This window comes from Nicotiana attenuata, chromosome 12 (genome assembly GCF_001879085.1).
Source record: "Nicotiana attenuata strain UT chromosome 12, NIATTr2, whole genome shotgun sequence".
NCBI lineage: Eukaryota > Viridiplantae > Streptophyta > Magnoliopsida > Solanales > Solanaceae > Nicotiana > Nicotiana attenuata.
This window is the reverse complement of record NC_032000.1, coordinates 40391485-40411177: the sequence shown is the minus strand read 5'-3', so window position 1 is coordinate 40411177 and position 19693 is coordinate 40391485. Positions and strand designations below refer to the sequence as shown.

The 19693-nt window shown below is 43.4% G+C and overlaps 1 protein-coding gene across 1 annotated transcript in view; it reads left to right on the top strand.

Annotated features, from left to right (window-relative positions):
* LOC109236053 overlaps positions 1-14360 on the top strand; it is a 33025-nt gene extending 18665 nt beyond the window's left edge. The window contains exons 4-6 of the mRNA XM_019402283.1: positions 13412-13515; positions 13625-13816; positions 13923-14360. Coding sequence (XP_019257828.1) covers positions 13412-13515; positions 13625-13816; positions 13923-14360 — 734 coding nt within the window. The remainder of the gene's footprint in view (positions 1-13411; positions 13516-13624; positions 13817-13922) is intronic.

Below are 19693 nucleotides of genomic sequence, written 5' to 3'. Positions count from 1 at the left end.
GTGAGCACAGTAAGCTGGCTGATCATAGATTTTCACTGGAATAGGATCAATGAAGTTCTTATCTGGATGTTGTATCATGGATGATAGGGTAGCCAATGCATCGGCAAACTCATTCTGGACTCTGGGAACATGCTCTAATTCTGTCTTTGTGAACCTCTTTCTCAACTCCTGTACATGATGTAGATAAGGGAGTATCTTGGAGTTCTTGGTCGCCCATTCTTCACGGACCTGATGTATAAGCAAGTCTGACTCCCCAATTACTAGCAACTCTTAGATGTTCATGTCAATGGCCATCTTGAGCCCTAAGATGCAGGCTTCATATTCGACCATGTTGTTGGTGCATGGGAACCTGAGTTTGGCAGACACCGGATAATGCTGACGGGTTTCTGACACTAGCACTGCTCATATGCCAACTCCTTTGAAATTTGCTGCTCCATCGGAAAACATTCTCCAACCATCATAGGATTCTGCAATATCCTCTCCTATGAATGATACCTCTTCGTCAGGAAAATACGTCCTTAGGGGTTCGTATTCTCCGTCCACGGGATTCTCGGCAAGGTGATCTGTCAATGCTTGTCCTTTGATCGCTTTCTAAGTTACGTAGACAATGTCAAATTCACTCAACAGGATTTGCCACTTGGCTAGCTTGCCAGTAGGCATGGGCTTCTGAAAGATGTACTTCAAAGGATCCATCCTTGATATGAGATATGTGGTATAGGCACAGAAGTAGTGCCTCAACTTCTGAGCTACCCAAGTCAAAGCACAACAGGTGCGCTCTAACAGAGAATATCGGGCTTCGTACGGGGTGAACTTCTTACTGAGATAATAGATGGCCTTCTCCTTCCTCCCCATTTCGTCATGTTGCCCCAGAAAACAACCGAATGCTCCATCCAATACTGCAAGGTAGAGTAATAGAGGTCTACCTGGCTCGGGCAGGGCCAAAGCTGGTGGTGTTGACAGGTACTTCTTGATTCTGTCGAAGGCCTTCTGGCAGTCATCGGTCCATTTGGTAGCGGCGTGCTTCTTCAACATCTTAAAGATTGGCTCGTAGATAACTGTAGATTGAGCTATGAACCGGCTGATGTAGTTGATTCTCCCCAAGAAACTCATTACGTCATTCTTGTTCTTTGGTGGTGGCAACTCTTGAATAGCTTTGGCCTTTGATGGATCCAATTCTATTCCTCGGCGACATACAATGAACCCAAGTAGGTTTCCGGCAGGAACCCCGAACGCACATTTTGCGGGATTCAGTATCACGTTGTACCATCTCAGTCCATTGAAGAATTTCCTCAAATCTTCCATGTGATCAGTGGCCTTCTTTGACTTAATGATGACGTCGTCTACGTACACCTCGATCTCCTTGTGTATCATATCATGAAAAATGGTAGTCATGGCCCTCATGTAGGTGGCCCCTGCATTCTTTTACCCGAATGGCATCATCTTGTAGCGGTACATCCCCCACGGTGTAATGAAAGCCGTTTTCTCAACATCTTCTTCGTCCATCCAGATCTGATGATACCCAGCGAAACAATCTACAAATGATTGCAACTCGTGCTTGGCGCAATTGTCAATCAGGATGAGTATGTTTGGCAAAGGGAAGTCATCTTTTGGACTAGCCCGGTTGAGATCCCGGTAGTCGACACAGACTCTAACCTTTCCATCCTTCTTCGGTAATGGCACAATGTTGGCTAACCATGTTGGATATTCTACTACCCTGAGAACCTTAGCTTTGACCTGCTTAGTGTCTTCTTCCTTGGTTTTCAAACTCATATCAGGCTTAAACTTTCTGAGCTTCTGCTTTAGCGGTGTACACGTCGGATCAGTTGGTAGTTTGTGTGCCACAATAGATGTACTCAGACCAGTCATGTCATCGTACGACCAGGCGAATATGTCCTCGTACTCCTTTAGGAATTCTGTGTATTCTTCCCTTTCTGATGGTGACAAATGAACGCTGATTCGTGTTTCTTTGACATTTTCTGCATCTCCCAGGTTAACAATCTCAGTCTCGTCCAAATTGGACTTAGGTCTGTTCTCAAAATTCTCAACTTCTTTAACAATCTCTTCCAGTATATCATCTTCCTCTGAATCTATGTCCGTTTGTTGTGTTGTCTCGTTGCATGTCACAGTCATCGGTTCATCAAGATAAGTAATAGTAATGCTGTATAAATAAAGTAATGAGATAAAATAATAAGAGTAAGATTTATAAGGAAACCGAAATGCTTTGATAAATTCCATAACTGTTTTGAACATTCAAAGATCTTATTGCGAAAAATTAAAATGCGAAAGGAAAGTCAACTAGTAAAATAAAAGATAGTGCATGATGCTTGTTCAGCCTTGCTACCCCGAGGCTCGCAGGGCTCTGGTGGTTCTGATAGTCCAGTTATTGAGGCGTGCTCCTCTGCTTACAGCTAGTATGGAAGGGCCTTCCTCCCCATCCTCCTCGAAAACGACACAACAATCCATGTCATCGTCTTCCAGGAACAAATTCCTCACTGCTGCCAGTGCTTCTTCTTCTTCTGACCCGTAGATAACTTCGGCCGGTTGGAAAGTCTGATCCAAGTGTGGCATTGGCTGCTCCAATGGGTAGTAGGGATCGCGCCATGGTGGTTACCAGTTGTTGAATTCCTCCCAGGTGTACTCATATCCTAGACCGAAAGTGGTGCCATGCTTCTTGAGCTTTATGCGCTTAGCATTCTTGGAGGTTCTTGCCAAGCCCTTTACCCGGTTCGTACCCACTCCAATTCAATATGCTCTCGATTTTGTTGTCCCATCATTTGTCCTTGTCAACGGCGTTGACTTGCTCGATGTGGTGATGGGTCTCCCCACCTATCTTTCTTCTGCCCCCGATTGTTGGGATTTTCTGGCGACTGTATATAGGGTTGCTACCGTCGCTGTGAATGATCACCTCCTGGTGATTCCACTCAAACTTCACTGCCTAATGTAACGTGGATGCTACGGCCCCCGCGGCATGAATCCATGGTCGTCTCAACAACAAATTGTAAGATGCCGGCACGTCTATCACTTGAAAATCCACATCGAACCAAGTAGGCCCCATTTGCAAACACAAGCTAATTTCCCCAATGGTGGACCTTTGAGAACCGTCGAAAGCTTTGACGTTGATGGCCCCGTCCTTGATCTCATGCAGCCCTTTTCCCAATGTCCTAAGTGTTACCAACGGACAAATGTTGAGACCGGACCCTCCATCAATCAGGATTCTAGAGATAAAATAATCTTCACATTGCACGGTGATGTGCAACGCCTTGTTGTGACTCAACCCTTCTGGTGGCAGCTCATCTTCGCGAAAAGTGATCTTGTGACTTTCCAATACCTGTCCTACCTTATTTGCCATCTCTCCTCCGGTGATGTTGCTCGGTACATATGCCTCACTCATCACCTTTAACAAGGCATTCTTATGTGCATCGAAATTTTGTAGCAAAGCTAGGATAGAGATTTGTGCTGGTGTTTTGTTCAACTGGTCAATGACCGAGTATTCCTTGGCTTGTATCTTTCTCCAGAGATCATCGGGTCCTGTTTCAGTGATGGTTGGCCGACTAGAGGCCTGCATGCTTGACTCGGCCAAATGCTCCGGGGTATAAACTCTACCAGTTCTCATCATACCTTGTGCCGCAATAGCTTCTCCGAACATAACCTTGCCTTCCCTTCTTGCCTCGGCTGTGTAGTCCCATGGTATAGCCTTCGTATGGAACGGTGTTATGGCTGACATTGCCACTAGAATTGGCGTGGTTATCTTTGCTCCGTACGGCGCCTGCACCTTGGGCGGTAAAACTGCAACTTCGAATGGTGTAGGTGCCTTTGATGGAGACACGAATTCGACCTCAATTGGCGTGGGCGTCTTTGCAGATGGTGGCGCTTCAAATTCCAGCGGTATGGACATATTTACCTCGGCATCCCCAGAGGGCTGAATCTGGATTGTGATCGGATTAAGGGTTACTATTGGTTGCTTTGGATCATCACCTATTGTGATCAAACCGATCGATCCCTTGGGGTCCCAATCATCCTCTGTTTCAATCAAGTGAACGCCTCCGCCCTTGTGATCTGGCAGAGGGTTATTGCGGACATTCGGAGCAGGCTCTTTTGCCACAATAATCTTGTTATCAATCAAAGTCTGGATCTTATCTTTCAGAGAGCGACATTCATCAATGCTGTGTCCTTTCATGCCGGAATGGTATGCAGAGGACTTATTTGGATTAACCCACTGAGAAGGGTTTTCAGGAGCAGCAGGGATAGGGATGACGTAACCAGCAGTCTTGAGTCTTTCATACAACTGGTCGATAGGTTCAGCAATGGCCGTGTACTGTTTTGGGGGTCTTCGATCAAAGTTTGGTCGAGTTCTAGGAAAATTTTGGCGTGGAGGAGGGGATTGGTAGTGGGATGGTTGAGTGTTGTCGGCTTGGTAAATATGTGATGGTTGGGAGTGTTTGGGTGAAGTGGGCTGATATGCGGGAGGTGATTGATAAGTGAGTGGTGGAGTTTGGTAAGAGGGTGAGGGTGCTTGGTAATTTGGGGTAGGTTGATATGTGATTGGAGGCATTGGGTATGTTTGGTATTTGACGGGAGATTTGGTTCTCTGTGCCACCATTACGGTTGGGGTAGGTTGATATGTGATTGGAGGCATTGGGTATGTTTGGTATTTGACGGGAGATTTGGTTCTCTGTGCCACCATTACGGCTCCTACGTCCCTTTTCTTGGACACACCGCTTGACTGTAAGGCCTTGTTTGTAGCTTGCAAGGCTTCAAAATTCGTAACCATACCGCTTTTATTTCCTTCTTCGATTCTTTCTCCCAGCTTGATAATGTCAGAAAATTTGTGGCCTTCAATCATCATCAGCCTCTCATAATACTGTGGGTCTTGGGCCCAAACAAAGAATTTGTTCATTTGCTCTTCTTCCAAAGCAGGCCTAACCTTAGCAGCTTCTGACCTCCATCGGGTAGCATACTCACAGAATGTTTCTGTGGGTTTCTTCTTCAAATTTTGAATATAGAACACATCTGGTGCATTCTCTGTGTTGAACCTGAATCTGTCCATAAAATCGGATGCCATGCTTACCCAGTTCGACCACTTCTTCGGATCATGGGTAATGTACCAAGATAAGGCATCTCCCTTCAAACTCCTCATGAAAAGCTTCATGCGGATTTTCTCGTCTTTTCCTACTCCAACCAACTTGTCACAGTATGTTCTCAAATAGACCCTTGGATCTCCTGTACCATCAAACATCTCGAACTTCGGAAGTTTGTACCCCTCGGGCAGTTCGACATCTGGCTGTATGCAAAGATCTTCGTAGTTCAGCCCTTCAATTCCCTTACTACCTTCAACGCCTTGAATTATGCTAGTCAACTTTTTAAGCTCTTCGGCCAGGTTTCTGATGAGCAAGCCCTTATCATCATACTCGGGTGTGCTTGAAATGGGCTGGGTGGAGTGCGGCACGGTCTCCACGTAGATGGGGGTATTATGTTGCCAGTGGTCATTTGTGGAGTTCTGGAGTTCTGGGATGAGCAGTGGGGTGATATTTGAGGTATGGAAGGTATTGCAGTGGTGGTGAGGAATGGGCTGGTTTTGTTGCTTTGGGATATTTTGTGGAGGTACAGGATTCTGAGTATTTGGGAATGTAACCTCTGGAGTAGTGAGGGAAAATGACAGATTTGCCAGATTCCGGACATGATTAAGTTCTTCCCGAAACTTCAACAGCTTTTGTTCTTGTTGGGATGCATTTTCCTTGGGGACCAGAGTATCGTGACCATGAGTGACCTCTACCCGCTCATTTGAGTTCTCCTTTCTGGCATTGTTCAAATCTTCCATTTTCCCTTTGTTCTTGTGCTTGATAGGACTAAGAGGAGGAGTAGGTGGAGGGCCCCTGGATCTCGTAAAATATGATGATGTTGCCAGTGTTCACGAACTAACCTTTGGGGAAGGGAATAAACAAAAGTAAAAACAAAAGGGTAACAAGTCAGTGAGGATTATAAAAAAACGTTGCAATATTTAAACACATAGTGCGGAAAGATAAAGCGTGTCCTAATTTGGGGAACCTCTTTGTGCCCGAGGTAGGCCTAGCGACAAGTTGATTTGGAGAACTTAGAATGCTAAATGCCTCATTTTATTGATAAAAGTAGAAGAATCCCAAAACGACACTAAATAATAGGAAATAAAAATGTCACTAGTGGCCATAGGCCTTATTACATTTTATAAAGCAGAAATGAAAACTCCTATATATTTGGTCCCAGAAGGACCTTCCCTAGACTCGGCATCTTTGGCTCTATCGAACAGCTTCACCAGCTCGCGAAGTCCCAGCAACAGGTAGGCTCCGGCTAGGTGCCCGCCCTCGTTTCCTTCAGCATTCTGGCAATCCTCGATCCTTTTAAGAAATTTCCTTTCCTGCTTAACTAAACCCCGTTCCAAGTATCCCAGTCGCTTGTTGGCACTGACAGCCATGTCTTTCCACTCTTCAATCAGCCTTTGGTTGGCTTCTTGTATTTCACGGTGCTCACTTTCACATTCCCGAATCCTCTTGCGTAGTTGGTTGTACTTGACCTGTGCTTCAGCCTTTCATCGATGATCCTGTGACCTCGAACAAACCCGGGTTGACCCAGACCATTGTGATTATCCTCCAACCAGCCTGAATAGTATGGGGTACAACCACCATGGTATCTGTCTGGTTCGATGGCGTCCCTTCCCAAGACAATCTTGCAGTGCCACATGTGCTGAGCCTAGAACCTGTAAGGACTATCGTCGTTCTGGAAGTCAGCCCGAAAGTGACTCATCTTGTCGACCCTGGGTATAACCTGCTTCCTGCCCGCTTGCCTCATAACCCGAAGAGGTACGTAAGGGTACGTTCCTCTTAAGCCGATTAGTATTAGGAAAGGTGCGTCCCTGGACCGGACGATGAACTCCTCGTAGGGAACCACTCGAACATCCATTGTACCTGGTCCTCAGTCAGATTTTCGAAGAGTTCAACCCATTCTCTAGCATTCTCTGGTTGGGCGAACATGTTGGTCATGTAATTCATTCGCTTTGGGTGATGAAAAGCAATATGATCGTCCCAGTCCCTTCGATGGATTTCCTGTCGGTACTCACCCTTTTGGAGATGTTCCGCGAGCCAAAGTTGAAGTAGTAGATTACAACCCTCGAAGTGTTTGGTTCCCTGTTGACACCTTTCTAGGGCTCGGTATATCTCTGCAATGATCATTGGTATGAGACTGAATGGTTGTCCGTCAATCCCCTCCATTAGAGCTTTGGTGACCATAGCTAGCCTGGTATGGATCCTTGCTTTCTTCATCAGAAACACTATCATCCCCAAGAAGCAAAACATAAAGACAAAGACCCTTCGGTGGATATGCCCCAATGATGTAAGGGCGAACTCATCGGGATAAGTACGGTAAGATTTGCTATGACCGTACCTTTCGTTCAAATAGTCAAAGGGAATGTATGATTCTTTCAAACATGTCAAGTCTGGATTCTTCTTTAGACCCATCATTTTGAGAAAACCTCTACCCTTGCGGTTTTCCGGCATTAACAAACCTGGAGTTTCCCACGGTATACCAGCCAGTCCTCCTATTTCCTCGAGCAGGGGTGTCATGTCAATGTCTTCGAAGCGGAACACAGACCTATCACAATCCCAGAATAGATTAGCAGCTTCTATGATTTTGTTTTTGGGTTGAATTTCCAAGAGAGAGGGTAGGTTCCCCAACTATTTCCAGATAAGACTCTAATCACTGAAGTGAAAATCCTTCCACCAGCTTAGCAGTTTGGGGTGGATGTTAGTGACCATGCCGAATCTAGGGACTTGGTGCCTCATATTTCTGCAAGACAAAAGGGTTAGGCCCTTAACCCCACTAGACTCGACTATTTAATATCAACAATGGCATAAAAGCATTTTAGTTCTCCAAATAAATGCACAGAACGTGATAACGTCCGTTTGGGTTTTAGGGAAACCTAGTGGACTTTGGAAAAGGCTATCTTAAAGAGTCATTATGCGGACAACATAACTGACTCGGCTAGGTTTGACCATGATGCATGCACAATTTAAATAGAAAGGGTTTCTATGGGGTTTTTGACTGGTACTGTTGAGCGGACAACTCAAGAGGGAAAGGCGCGGAACCGTCGACTACACCATTGATCGACTGGTTTTACCGCAAATATTCCTTTGCCGGATTTAGGGAGTGATAATATCGGAAGAGCGCAACCACTCATTATAAGCGTTGCTATGGTATTTTGTTTGCCACCAGTGGAATATGATGTTGAAAACATGCAGTTCAATAATTTAAACAAGTTGTCATGTATTTGCACGTTCATAAAGTAATAATTACAATAATTTAAAACAGTAATAAAGGGAGGCAGTAAAGGAAAGCAGTAAAAGAAATAAGGGAATGAAACAAAAAGACAGTTAGTTTTGTAGTAGAAGAAGGAATTAAATACTTGAAGGCATTAAGCAAATAAAGACATATAAAGAAGCGTAAAGTCACAATAATAGCCTGAAATGGTAAAAGCCTAAAAGAAATCCCCAGCAGAGTCGCCATGCTGTCGCGCCCCCTTTTTTTCTCGCAAAATCGGGTTTATGACATTTAGGAGGACAACTCGTTCCCTTTTGGGGAATTGGGTTTGATTAGAAGAGTCGCCACCTAATGATTAAAGTGCATTAGGACACTAAGAAGGGTTTGATTTGAATAACCAGAGATTGGGTAAGGGCTTGAAATTATCCCAAGGAGAAGGTGTTAGGCACCCCTCAGGATCCACTAGTATGGTTCCCGGCCAAACTATTATTGTGAACTTAAGCGCACATAGGCAAATAAAGACTTCAAGTAAGAGGGGATTTTCACATAATGGTTACAAATAAACAAAGTTAGAAAGAACCAAAAGAAAGCTGATTTTTCTTAAAGACATAGTTTGAAATTGGAGAAGAAGCAAAGAAACAAAGAAACAAAGGGAGGGGGGGTCCTAGGTTTATAAATGATATGGATCACCCCACACAACATTCGGTAATTAATCCTCAGTGAGGGGCTACACGTGATGTTATCGCGTGGTCGTCATATCCATATCTACCCTTTTCCGCCTCGTTAGGGTATTAAAGCGTGGAATGGTCTCGTTTACTTATTGCATGCTATTACCCGCTCCAATCCTATTAGCCTGGATGCATTTAGGAAAACTAATCCTAAAGGGAAGGGATATTAGGCTTGTTTATAGTTTCAAAGGCAAGGCGAAATACAAAAACACGTATAGCAAGTTAGGGGAAGCACATAACAAGTAAAAGACTCAGATATACCTCCTTTGACAGAGAAGCAAATAATTTAGCATGTCTTGCACATACTGTTTAGGGTCTGATTAAAACTTAAAGGTTGAGGCAGACTGATTTGTTACATAGTTCAGATAAGAAGCCCGAATCAAGCCTGCCTGCTGGTTGTAGCTAATAAAAATCTGACTCAGTTTATAAAATTTACCCTATGGTTTGCCTAAGTGTTGGATGAGGGTCCTATAGGCATGATATCTACTGATTTCAGAAATAATGAAGTAAACTGAATACATACTGATTTGAGAAAAGTTGTCAGTTATTAAAGAAAGGCAAGTTTTAGCGAGAGATCATAAGTTCTAGAACTGATGGTATGTCATTATTACTGGTTTTAGACTTATAAGCGAGTGAAGCGATTCAGACTTGATTAAATGCTCCTATAGACATGCTTTCTATGCGTTGTTGATTTTAAACCTTTTTATAGACATGGGGAAATGCAGAAACCTTATGGACATGATATCTAGATGCTGAGCCTATGAACATGATATCTAATTACAGTTGATTGATTAAGACCTATAAACATGATTGCCTAATGAAGAATAGATATGCGAGATTTAGAAAGACCAATAGGCGTATTTTCTATATGTAGAATTCAGATTTCCGGGTAATTACAGACGTGGTATCTATATGAGAGAATGCAGAATTCCTACAGATCTGGTATCTATATGAGAAATGCAGAATTCCTACAGGCATGGTACCTATATGAGAGAATGCAGAAATTCCGACATAACCTATAGGCATGATATCTATATGAGACTGCAGAAATTCAGAAAGTACCTATAGACAGGATATCTATATGAGAGTGCAGAAATTCAGAAAGTACCTATAGGTAGGATATCTACCCTTTGCATACATAGTTATACCTCCCTTTTTCACTAGCCATCCCCAAGAGTTTATTACTAATTATTACAGCCCAGAAAAATAAAAGAATACATCAGAAAAAGTACAACCAAGGGGAGCCTGATTCAGACTTCTTGTTTGAAATATGAAGTAAACCAACTCCAATGAGATCATGATCTAAAGCGTTTCTCCCATTTGGATGTGTCAGAGTTCCCTAAGAGTCTTATATGGACTCTGGGCAGTGCTCACACCCAAATGTATCACCAGATTAAGACATAGTGCAATGTGGAAGGGCCAGCCCTCAAGTGTCCAAGTTCAGAGGGAACTCAAGGTCCAAAGGCAAGGCTCACAAGAGGGGGGCAGAACTTAGGGACTAAGAGAGAGTGCAAGTGCAGAAATAGAGTGCTGAAAGGGGGAAAGGGAAAGGGAAACAGTTACAAATAAATACACATAGGGGTGCAGGGGAAATAGGGAAGTTGAAAGAAGCTAGAGCACGCTGTGGGCATACCCAGCAATAGGGAGTGCTAGCATACCCATAAGCCTGTTAGAACATATTGTTTAGAGGCTGGGATCCCAAAGGATCAAGTTTAATTCATGGACAATAACTTACATATTGCCATGTCTTAAACCATAGCTCAAACACATAAAGGGGGTAGGGAATAGGGATTCATAACAAAAACAGGCAGAAAGAAATCGGCATGCTAATTTAAATATTGAACTCTACAGGAACAGTAAGTAGACATGGATACACAAGCTGTAAATAAACACATTGTTGTGATGCTGAACCTTAAATAGGACATACCAGTTTCAAAGAAACAAATAGAGAAAAGCAGTAGGTCTTGTAAACAAGCCACAGTACAGACAAGAAGAGAGAATACTATTATGTGTGATTATGAGTTCAGAAGGATTGTCAATTCTCTTGAGTTTGTGAAAGGCTCGTGCCATAATAGTGTGAAAATCAGGCAAAAATAAGGCAAGAAAGCAGTTAAGGAACTGAATATCAATTAGAATCAATCACACAAGACTTCCCTTGATTAAGGAATTCAGAAACGCGCAAAAACTGTTTGAGGAAAGAAATTAAATAAGCACTTTGTGCAAAGTAGGCAATTAGGGGTAAATACATAGAAGTTTTATTTAAGTACAAAATTTTGAAATACGTGGTTGTACAATTAAGGTAAGAAAATCAATTAGTAGCCAGTAAATCAAAGGTTAGAGATTTTGTATGAATGAACCAAGTCAGAAAAGCTGAGAAAGGTTTTTAACTTAAGTCGAGCCACAGGGAAAATCAGCAAACAACGAAAAAAAATAATCAGACCTATTCAGAAGGGAGTCCGAACTAATCACAAATTCGAAAGCCATTTTAGAGGGAAGTTCATCACATATAAAGAGCATACAGACATGTCAAGCATGAAAGAAGATGTCGTGTCATTGTAAAATCAGTAGAAGAATCCAGTGTAAAAGAGTTTAGGAGAGTTTAGCAAAAGTCAGAGTCGTATGAAAGACAAGGATGTCCCAACTCAGTTCAGAGACTCGAAATTGGTCTGAAGAGTTGGGGGTTTTGAAATAAAACCCTAGCTAAGGCAAATCACATAGCCAAACTTGGAAGAACCCCCAAATTCTAGGGTTTCCACCATTAATCGAGTGCAAAGATGAGAGGGTAAGTAATCAAATCGAAACAGGTTTAGAGGTCTCAAAAAAGAACTGAAACTTCTAGCACGTTTCTCTCAGCAACAGAATCTCATACGAAACATGATAGAAAAGTAACATGTAGAACACAGTAGAAGAGCTCAAAGGAAACAGAGTAGAAGAAACTAATTTGAAACATAATGGGAAAATTGATATGAACAGTAGGAGAAGCATATTAAGACGTTTTTTAGAAGAAGCTTAACCAGAACTCATTATGTGGAACTTAATAAGAACACTTAAGAACATAGTAAAAGAAGATACAGTAGGAGTAACACACAAGAATACAGTAGAGGAAAATACAGGAGAAAAAGCATGCAAGAACACAGTATAAGAAAATACAGTAGAAGGAGCATACAAGAACACCGTAGAAGAATCATACAAGAACATGATAGAAGAAAAAATACAAGAACACAATAGAGGCAAATACACACAAAAAAGAAAGTTAGAGAAACATTTAAATACTTTCAGAAAAAACCCTAGATCGGAAAAGAAATGGTTTTGAAAGTAGTTTTTGAAAGAAAAGCCACGAAAATCGTTTAAAATCTTAAGGAAAGCAGGGATATGGAACAGATCTAAAGAGACTAGAAAAACCTCAAAACTAGGGTTTTCAAAGGAACCCAAACGACGAGAAAGGCTTGGATCTAAGCAAAAGGAGTCGAGACCAGGCTTCGAAATAGACATAGCTTGCCGGAACGGGACCGGAGATGGCCGTGGAACTCGAATCGGCAGAGGTCCGGACATAACCCTTCATGGTCGAGTGATGGAGCTTCAGTCAACCAAACGTGAGGAGCCATAGGTGGCTTGGTGGGTGGTGAAACCACCGCAGATCTAGGTTAGAGGGTGACCGGGGAAGATGAACAGAATTCATCAGAGAGGAGGGGGTGGGGAAGGTTGTAGAGAGAACCATAGGTTAGAGAGATAGAGACGAGTGAGGGAAAAATGAGGGGTATTAGGGGGTCATTTGGTTTAATTTAGGTAAGTTAAACGGGGACCGTTGATCTGAATGATCAACGGTCCAGATTGGATGGGATAGGTGGGTCGGGTAGGATAATTAGGATTGGGCTGGGTATTGGATTGGTCTAATTTGGGTTGGGGCTTGGGTTTAATTAGGCCAAATTAGAAAGCCAAATGTGGCTATAAGTTAAATAGCCTCTTTTTCCCTCTTAAATTATAAAAAATAATAAACAAATTTCTGGAAACAAATTAAAAGTACAAAAATGTCATATAATATATATTATTAATTTAAAAATATAAAATCCCATTTTATAAATATGAGACGGATTTAAACTTAAAAATAGCTAATATTGCAATTATGCAATTTTATCCTTAAAAATACCAAATAAATTTATAAAAATGTGTAAAAATATATCTTAGCCATATTTTGGTACAAACATAAGAATCCAATAAATGAATCACCAAAAATGATAATTTTAGGGACCATCATTGGGTTTTTCTTGATAAAATAGGATAGTAAATTGATTTAAAAATCATTGAAAAATTAAGGAAAAATAATAGGACCTTTGGATTTACTTATATATGCCTATATAGGCTATTTCGAGGGTATTTTGCGTATTAAAAAAATACAGGGAAAAATTGGGTATCAACAAATGTCAGGGCTTCTCACGGAGGGAAAGATGTACTTGAAGACCTCCTCGCCGGCGTCGACGAGGATATTGACCTCGATACTCCCGTTTCTCTCAAGGAGTCAGAGAGGCTTCACCAATAGGTGATATCTTCAACATACCATTCATGCCTTAAATATTTGTGCTCGACTTTCTAACCTTTCTGCGTTGTTGCAGGCTAAGAAGATGTACGATCGTGCCTTCCATAGGCTCCAAGATGAGGTTTCGTGCTGCGGGAAGGAGCTCGAGGTGCTTACCTCAGCACTGAAAGAGTCGGAGGCCTCTTCTGCCCGAAAGGAGGAGGAGTTGAGCGGACTCCGGGCGAGGTTGGAGGGAGCGTGCCAAGAAAAAGTTGGCCTCATTGAGCAGGTAACACTGTATTTCTAACTTGCCCTTTATTGTTATAACTCAATGTTTACCAATTTGCTTTACCTTTGCAGATTGAGCAAAAGGATGCCCTTGGGGGCAACTTTAGGGAGAGGTCGTTGCCAAGGATGCGGAGGTCCTCGAGCTGAGGGGGCAACATGAGGCCGTGGCCTCGGAGAGGGACCTTCTGCGGACGGAACTGTCGTCGACCCGGGACCTTCTTCAAAGTGCTAAGAAGGAGGTTGTCGCGCTAGTGGCGGCCAAGTCTGCAGCCAAAGCGGATGCGTCCTCGTATAAGAAAGATGCCGCCACTGCAAATGAACGAGCTCGAGAGATATCAAAGAAGGTCGGGCAGAAGCTAACCCGGGCCACTGCTCACACTAGTTCCAAGGCAAGGAGGCAAGCTCTCGACGAGGCAAGCGCTAAAGGCGTCGATCTCTCAGCTGAGATCGAGGAAGCCCGAGACTTGGAGGAAGAATCGGCATTTTCGGCCACTTCAGATGAGGGTTCTGTAGATGACCCGGAGAGTAGCAGCGACGAAGAATAGACCTGTGTCATTTCCTTTTTCTTTTGTATATGAATTCCTTGGGGAAAAGGTCTTGTAAAGACGCCCCTTGTAAATATATTTTTGGCAATGTAAGAAAATTTTTCTGCTTCAAGTCCTCGAATTTATTTTTCAATGCTTATGTACAGTTATCCCGTTGAGTTTTGATGCTGGCTCTTCGGAGCCCATACTTGAAGTAGTCGGGGCCCCCGTGATCGGGCACCATCTCGGGGTCTTACTGGCTTCTTAGTGCCGCGTGTCAGTATCATTTGTGTGCCATGGTTATGAAGTGACCGTGGTGGTCCCACCGGTGCATTTTCCAAAAATGACACTAACATGGTCAGAATTAAGTGGCCTTCAGGATAGGCGAACAGTCGTTGCTTGCTCTATATATACACTAACTTATTTCTCATCTCAGGGCTCTGCCTCTTCAAAAGCTTTTGCCCAAGACTTTACCTTCCCTTTTCTTATTTTACCGTAGCCGTGGCCGCTGCGCCCAAACCCGTTCACCACGGAGAGGAGAGTTCCGCCACTGCTTCGCGCTCAGTCGGTGGTACACCGCCGGTTTCTGGTGAACTAACCTTGAGGTGCTTCGTTACGAGGAGGGATTTTGCGCTAGAGAGACCTTCCAATATTCAGGTCTATCGGGAGCATCGAAGTTTATTTCGTCGATATTGGAGGAGCATCTCGAGGCAGTTAGAAAAGACTACCGATGGGGAGAAGAAGTAGTACTGCAGGTACCTTCCCTGGAAGAGAGCATCATGGCTCATGTCGAGGTGTTTTTGAACGTATATACGTACCTCTTTATGTTGGGACCTCTTGATAGAGTCGTGATCAAATTTTGTAGGAGATGTCAGATTACCCTGGCACAAGTTCACCCGTCGTTTTGGAGGATAGTGCTTATGATAAGATATTTTGTACAGAAAGCCGGGCTTGAGTTTACCCTTAGTCATCTTCTTAGATTTTACCGACCCTTGCATCATCGAGACTTGATTACTCTGCACCGTCGATCCACTCGGCCCTTTGTTGCCAGCAATGATGAGGATGGGGACCGAGGGTGGATGAGTTATTTCGTCCGAGTGCGGACTGTCGATATTATCCCCACAGAGTTCCTTCCATTTCCTAAGAAATGGAACTTCACACGTACGTGGTACACTTACGTTCTTATTGTTCTTGCCCATGGTGAAGGCAGACCCTGTAAAGATGCTCTCCCTTTCTGTATTTTTGCTGCGATCCCGTGGATGCCACACGAGGTACCCGACCTGGCGGATTGGTCTAGGAAACTGGCAGCTTGCTCGACTTATGATGAGCGTAAGTGGCGAGATCTAGCCAAGGGTAGATGGGAGGCAAAACACCACGGTACGTGGTATGTGGCTCGCTTTCTTTGAGAGGCACTTTTTTTGTGTGTGCTAACTCTGTTCCCACAGGTATTGGAGATTTTTCTGTGATGAGGGTGAGCCCCCTCGGGAAGGAGGGAGAATCGTTGGCTTTGGGGCCGAGGACTGATAACAAGCGGAAGGAGTCTTCGAAGAATGAGGATGCTCGTAGCGAGGCAAGCCCTACTCAAAGGCCCAAAGAAGATATATTTGTCGATCATGTGGCGTCTGAGGCTTCTTACCTTGGAAAATTGGTCCCTCTCTTACTGCCGTCTCCGTTTCTCGCTGAAGGTACTTCGAGGGATACATGTGTTCAGCCGTCGTTCTCGCCCCCCGTCGAAGGCACTTCGAGTGATGCTCAGGACCCGGGGCCGCCTAAGTCAAGTAGGGTCTCGAGCGATCGTGCTTCTGACGAGATTGGTTCGACTAGGGCTGGTGAGGCCAGGCCAGTAGGTAAAGGCTCAACCTTTGAGGAGGCCCAACGGCTTGGTTCTATGGTGAGCTTTGATCAACTTCGTCGATCTCCTGATTTCATAGGCTTTTGACAAGCTCAGGGTTGACCTCTGCTCCTCGTTGGAGCTGCCAATGGGGGTTCTGGCTGCTGCTCATCTACGAGAGAACAAGAGTAGAAGAGTTCAATTAGCAATCAGAGAAAAAAATCGCACGACAGAGCAGAATAGAAGTGAAATTTGTTCCTAAGCTTCATAGCCTCTGGAAGATAAGTACAGACGTCTCCGTACCGATCCTCCAAACTCTACTAAGCGTGCTCGTGAATTGTGAGGCCTAGGCAACCTATTGCTTTGATACCAACTTGTCACGACCCGGAATTCCCACCTTCGGGACCGTGATGGTGCCTAACATTTCACTTGGTAAGCAAGCCAACGTTAGAGGATTCATATGTCAACTTCAGTCACTTTTAATAACACAAACAATTAAGCTAAACAGAAGCTAAAACTGAGTTTGCGGAATAACGTAAAACCCATAATAACTGATACATTTCAGATCTGGTGCCACGATTCACGAGCTTCTAAGATTTACTACAAACACAGTTTGAAAGAAAATACAATTGTTCTGGACGAAAGGAAACAATATAGCTAAGAAACTAGGAAGGGACTTGATAATAGGTGAATTTGACTATAATCACACCTTAAATAATCACCTTCTTGTGTAGTTTTAATGCTAAAAGTGATGACAAAATGCTCTTATTAGTGCTTTTCATGATTTGTAGGTGATATATGTATAAAGACGGCTAAGGAGCAGTTTTGTAGTCAAAAGTGATGAAAAAGAGGCCAACTGTGAAATTTCCTAAGTGACCCGTGCAAAAACAGGCCGAAGATTCAGAGAATTGGATCCACCGCGGTTCCACCGCGATCGCGGTAGAACCGCGGTGGGAAGCAGCTGCAGAAGTTCAGAGATTCCGCGAGGGTGTTTGGCCGCGGTTCTACCGCGACCGCGGCAGAACCGCGGCAGGCGCAGAAACTTCTGGGACCAAAGTGTCAATTACGGGATTTTTAGACCTAAACCCTATTTAAAACATTAGACTTCGCCCAAGAGAGGCATGTATTGATTTTTTAGGTTTCTTAGCAAGGAAAACAATTGTGAGAAAGTACTCTAAACAGCTTTCTTCTTTTCTTTTGATTTTATGATGCATTTAAGCTTAGTTTACGTGCCCATAGTCATGAGTAGCTAAATTCCTTGTCTAAGGCTTTGATGGAACCTATTGGGTGATGAACTTCTTGTTTATGTGAATACAAATTGCTCGTTTAATCTTTATTTGTTCAACTTCGTGTTCGTTGTAGCTAATTGACAGGATCCTCAATTGGTTGTGCCTATTTAGTGTGCATAACTTGGAAAAGAGTGCATATTTAGGGTATTGTTGAACAACACCACTCCTAGATTATTAGAGGAATCTATAATTGTGGGTTTAAAGGCGGGATTAGGAATAACGAAGCCTTGGGTGCAATCTAAATTGAATTATGCTAAATAAAGTAAGCTAGTGTATCTCGGGAGAGTGCAATAGTAAATTACTGTGATTACTCGGGATAGATTTACGGTAAGATTAGCGTTCATAATTGATAGAGATGTGTGGATAAATTTGTATGAGCACAAACAGAAGGGATTCCATCAATAGGGGAAATCATTGCCTTAGCTTTTTCTCATAATTGTTTACAACCTTTAATTTTTACTTAGTTACAGCCATTTAGTTATTTGCAAGCTAGTTATTAAAGAACACTCAACGGAGATTCGAATTTTTTGGGAAGCTGGTTCTGAAGACTTAGTGGGTCTGAAGATAGCAGTTGATAGGTTAACTCTCTGTGGATTCGACCCTGGGCGTAATACTCGGGTTATATTTGCAACGTCCGTAGAGTCCTTTTTATAAGGCATAGTTGGGCGTGATCAAATTTTGGCGCCGTTGCCGGGGATTTAACGGAATTATCAATTGCCATTGACAGAAATACAAAGATTCTTGTTATAGTCAGTTTTCTCTCTACCAACTTTTTCATTGAAAATTTGACAGTTGTTGATCTGGGTGCACATGTGCACAATGTTGCATGCCTAAGAAATTCTAACGAGGACTGGAGAACTGCTTGAAGGACTCTCGGACCCCGAGAGGAACATTCCGGGCATTGAATCGTGCAAACAAAAGACTTCAACAATCACAACAAATACATCACCAACTCGAAATTGACATGGGCGACATAAAATGACCCAAACTTGAACGTCAGGAATGAGCAACTGGCACCCTCCTGTGCCTGAGGGTGCACTTTATGACTGGGCAACAACCAACAACTACAATCTGGCCACGCCATTTTGTACCTGCAATACAAGCTGAATCGTTCCAGATCACAAATAACATGCTACACTTGTTGCAGAACAAGGGACTTTTTTCTGGAACACAAACAGAAGACCCACAGTCAACACTTAAAGAAACTTTTCCTGTCTATTCTGCAAAACTCAAAGGCAACCGAACTGGACTCCGGAAGCAATCAGATTATTATTGTTCCATTCTCGGTGACAGGAGCTTCTCAGGTTTTGGCTAAACTCGCTTCCCATAAACTCTAATAGCAACTGGGATGAGTTGGTCAGCATTCTCACAACAAATTCCATCCCTGCCTAACAAAGACCCCGCTCAACAAAATTGATGAGATTGTGAGTTTTCAAACAGAACCAATGGAGACACTACAAACAGACATGGGGCAGATTTAAAGGAATGTTTGGTTATGTGTCCCTACCATGGTTTCCAGACAAAGATGTTGGGACAACGGTTTTACATGGGATTGTCAGACAGCTTGAATGAATATAGTTGATGCCTCGGCTGGTGGGGCATTACTGAGCAAGACTTGCGAGAGAAGGTCAGAATCTGCTCGACAATGGCACAACGAATTGGGTTGGACTTCTAGAAATGCCACCTATCACTCCAGTGTGCACTCAGTACCTCTTGATCCTTCTATACAATGGCTGAAAATATGGCCGACTCTTCTGACGCCAAATGAGCATCCTCACCCAAAAAGGTGGCAGGAATCAGTAGGGCAGATAAGCAACAGTGTTCACATATAGTAGACACATATCCAACCGGGCTTGCATTTAGCCAGCCCAATTGGTAATCCATGGAATACACCAGAAGCGATGATCATCAACACCAGCACCCGAATAGATATAACTATGTGGCTAAATATGCGGCGGTCAGAGGCAAAGGTAAACGAGAACTGGGGTCAGCAGAGCGCTCAAGCAAGCAGTACAAGGCACCGCAGCCACAGTATAACACCGGGAAACACGGAGGTATGAGACCCCCCAACAATATGGCACGTATCCAAGACCACAAGGGTACAAACAATCAGGCAGCAAGGTACCAACCATCTCAGCAACAGCAGGGTGGAAGACAGGAAGACGGGTTTGCAAGGCTTGAAGCCAATGTATGCAGCAGGTTATTGGGTTCCATCATGCTAAAATAAAGAAGGG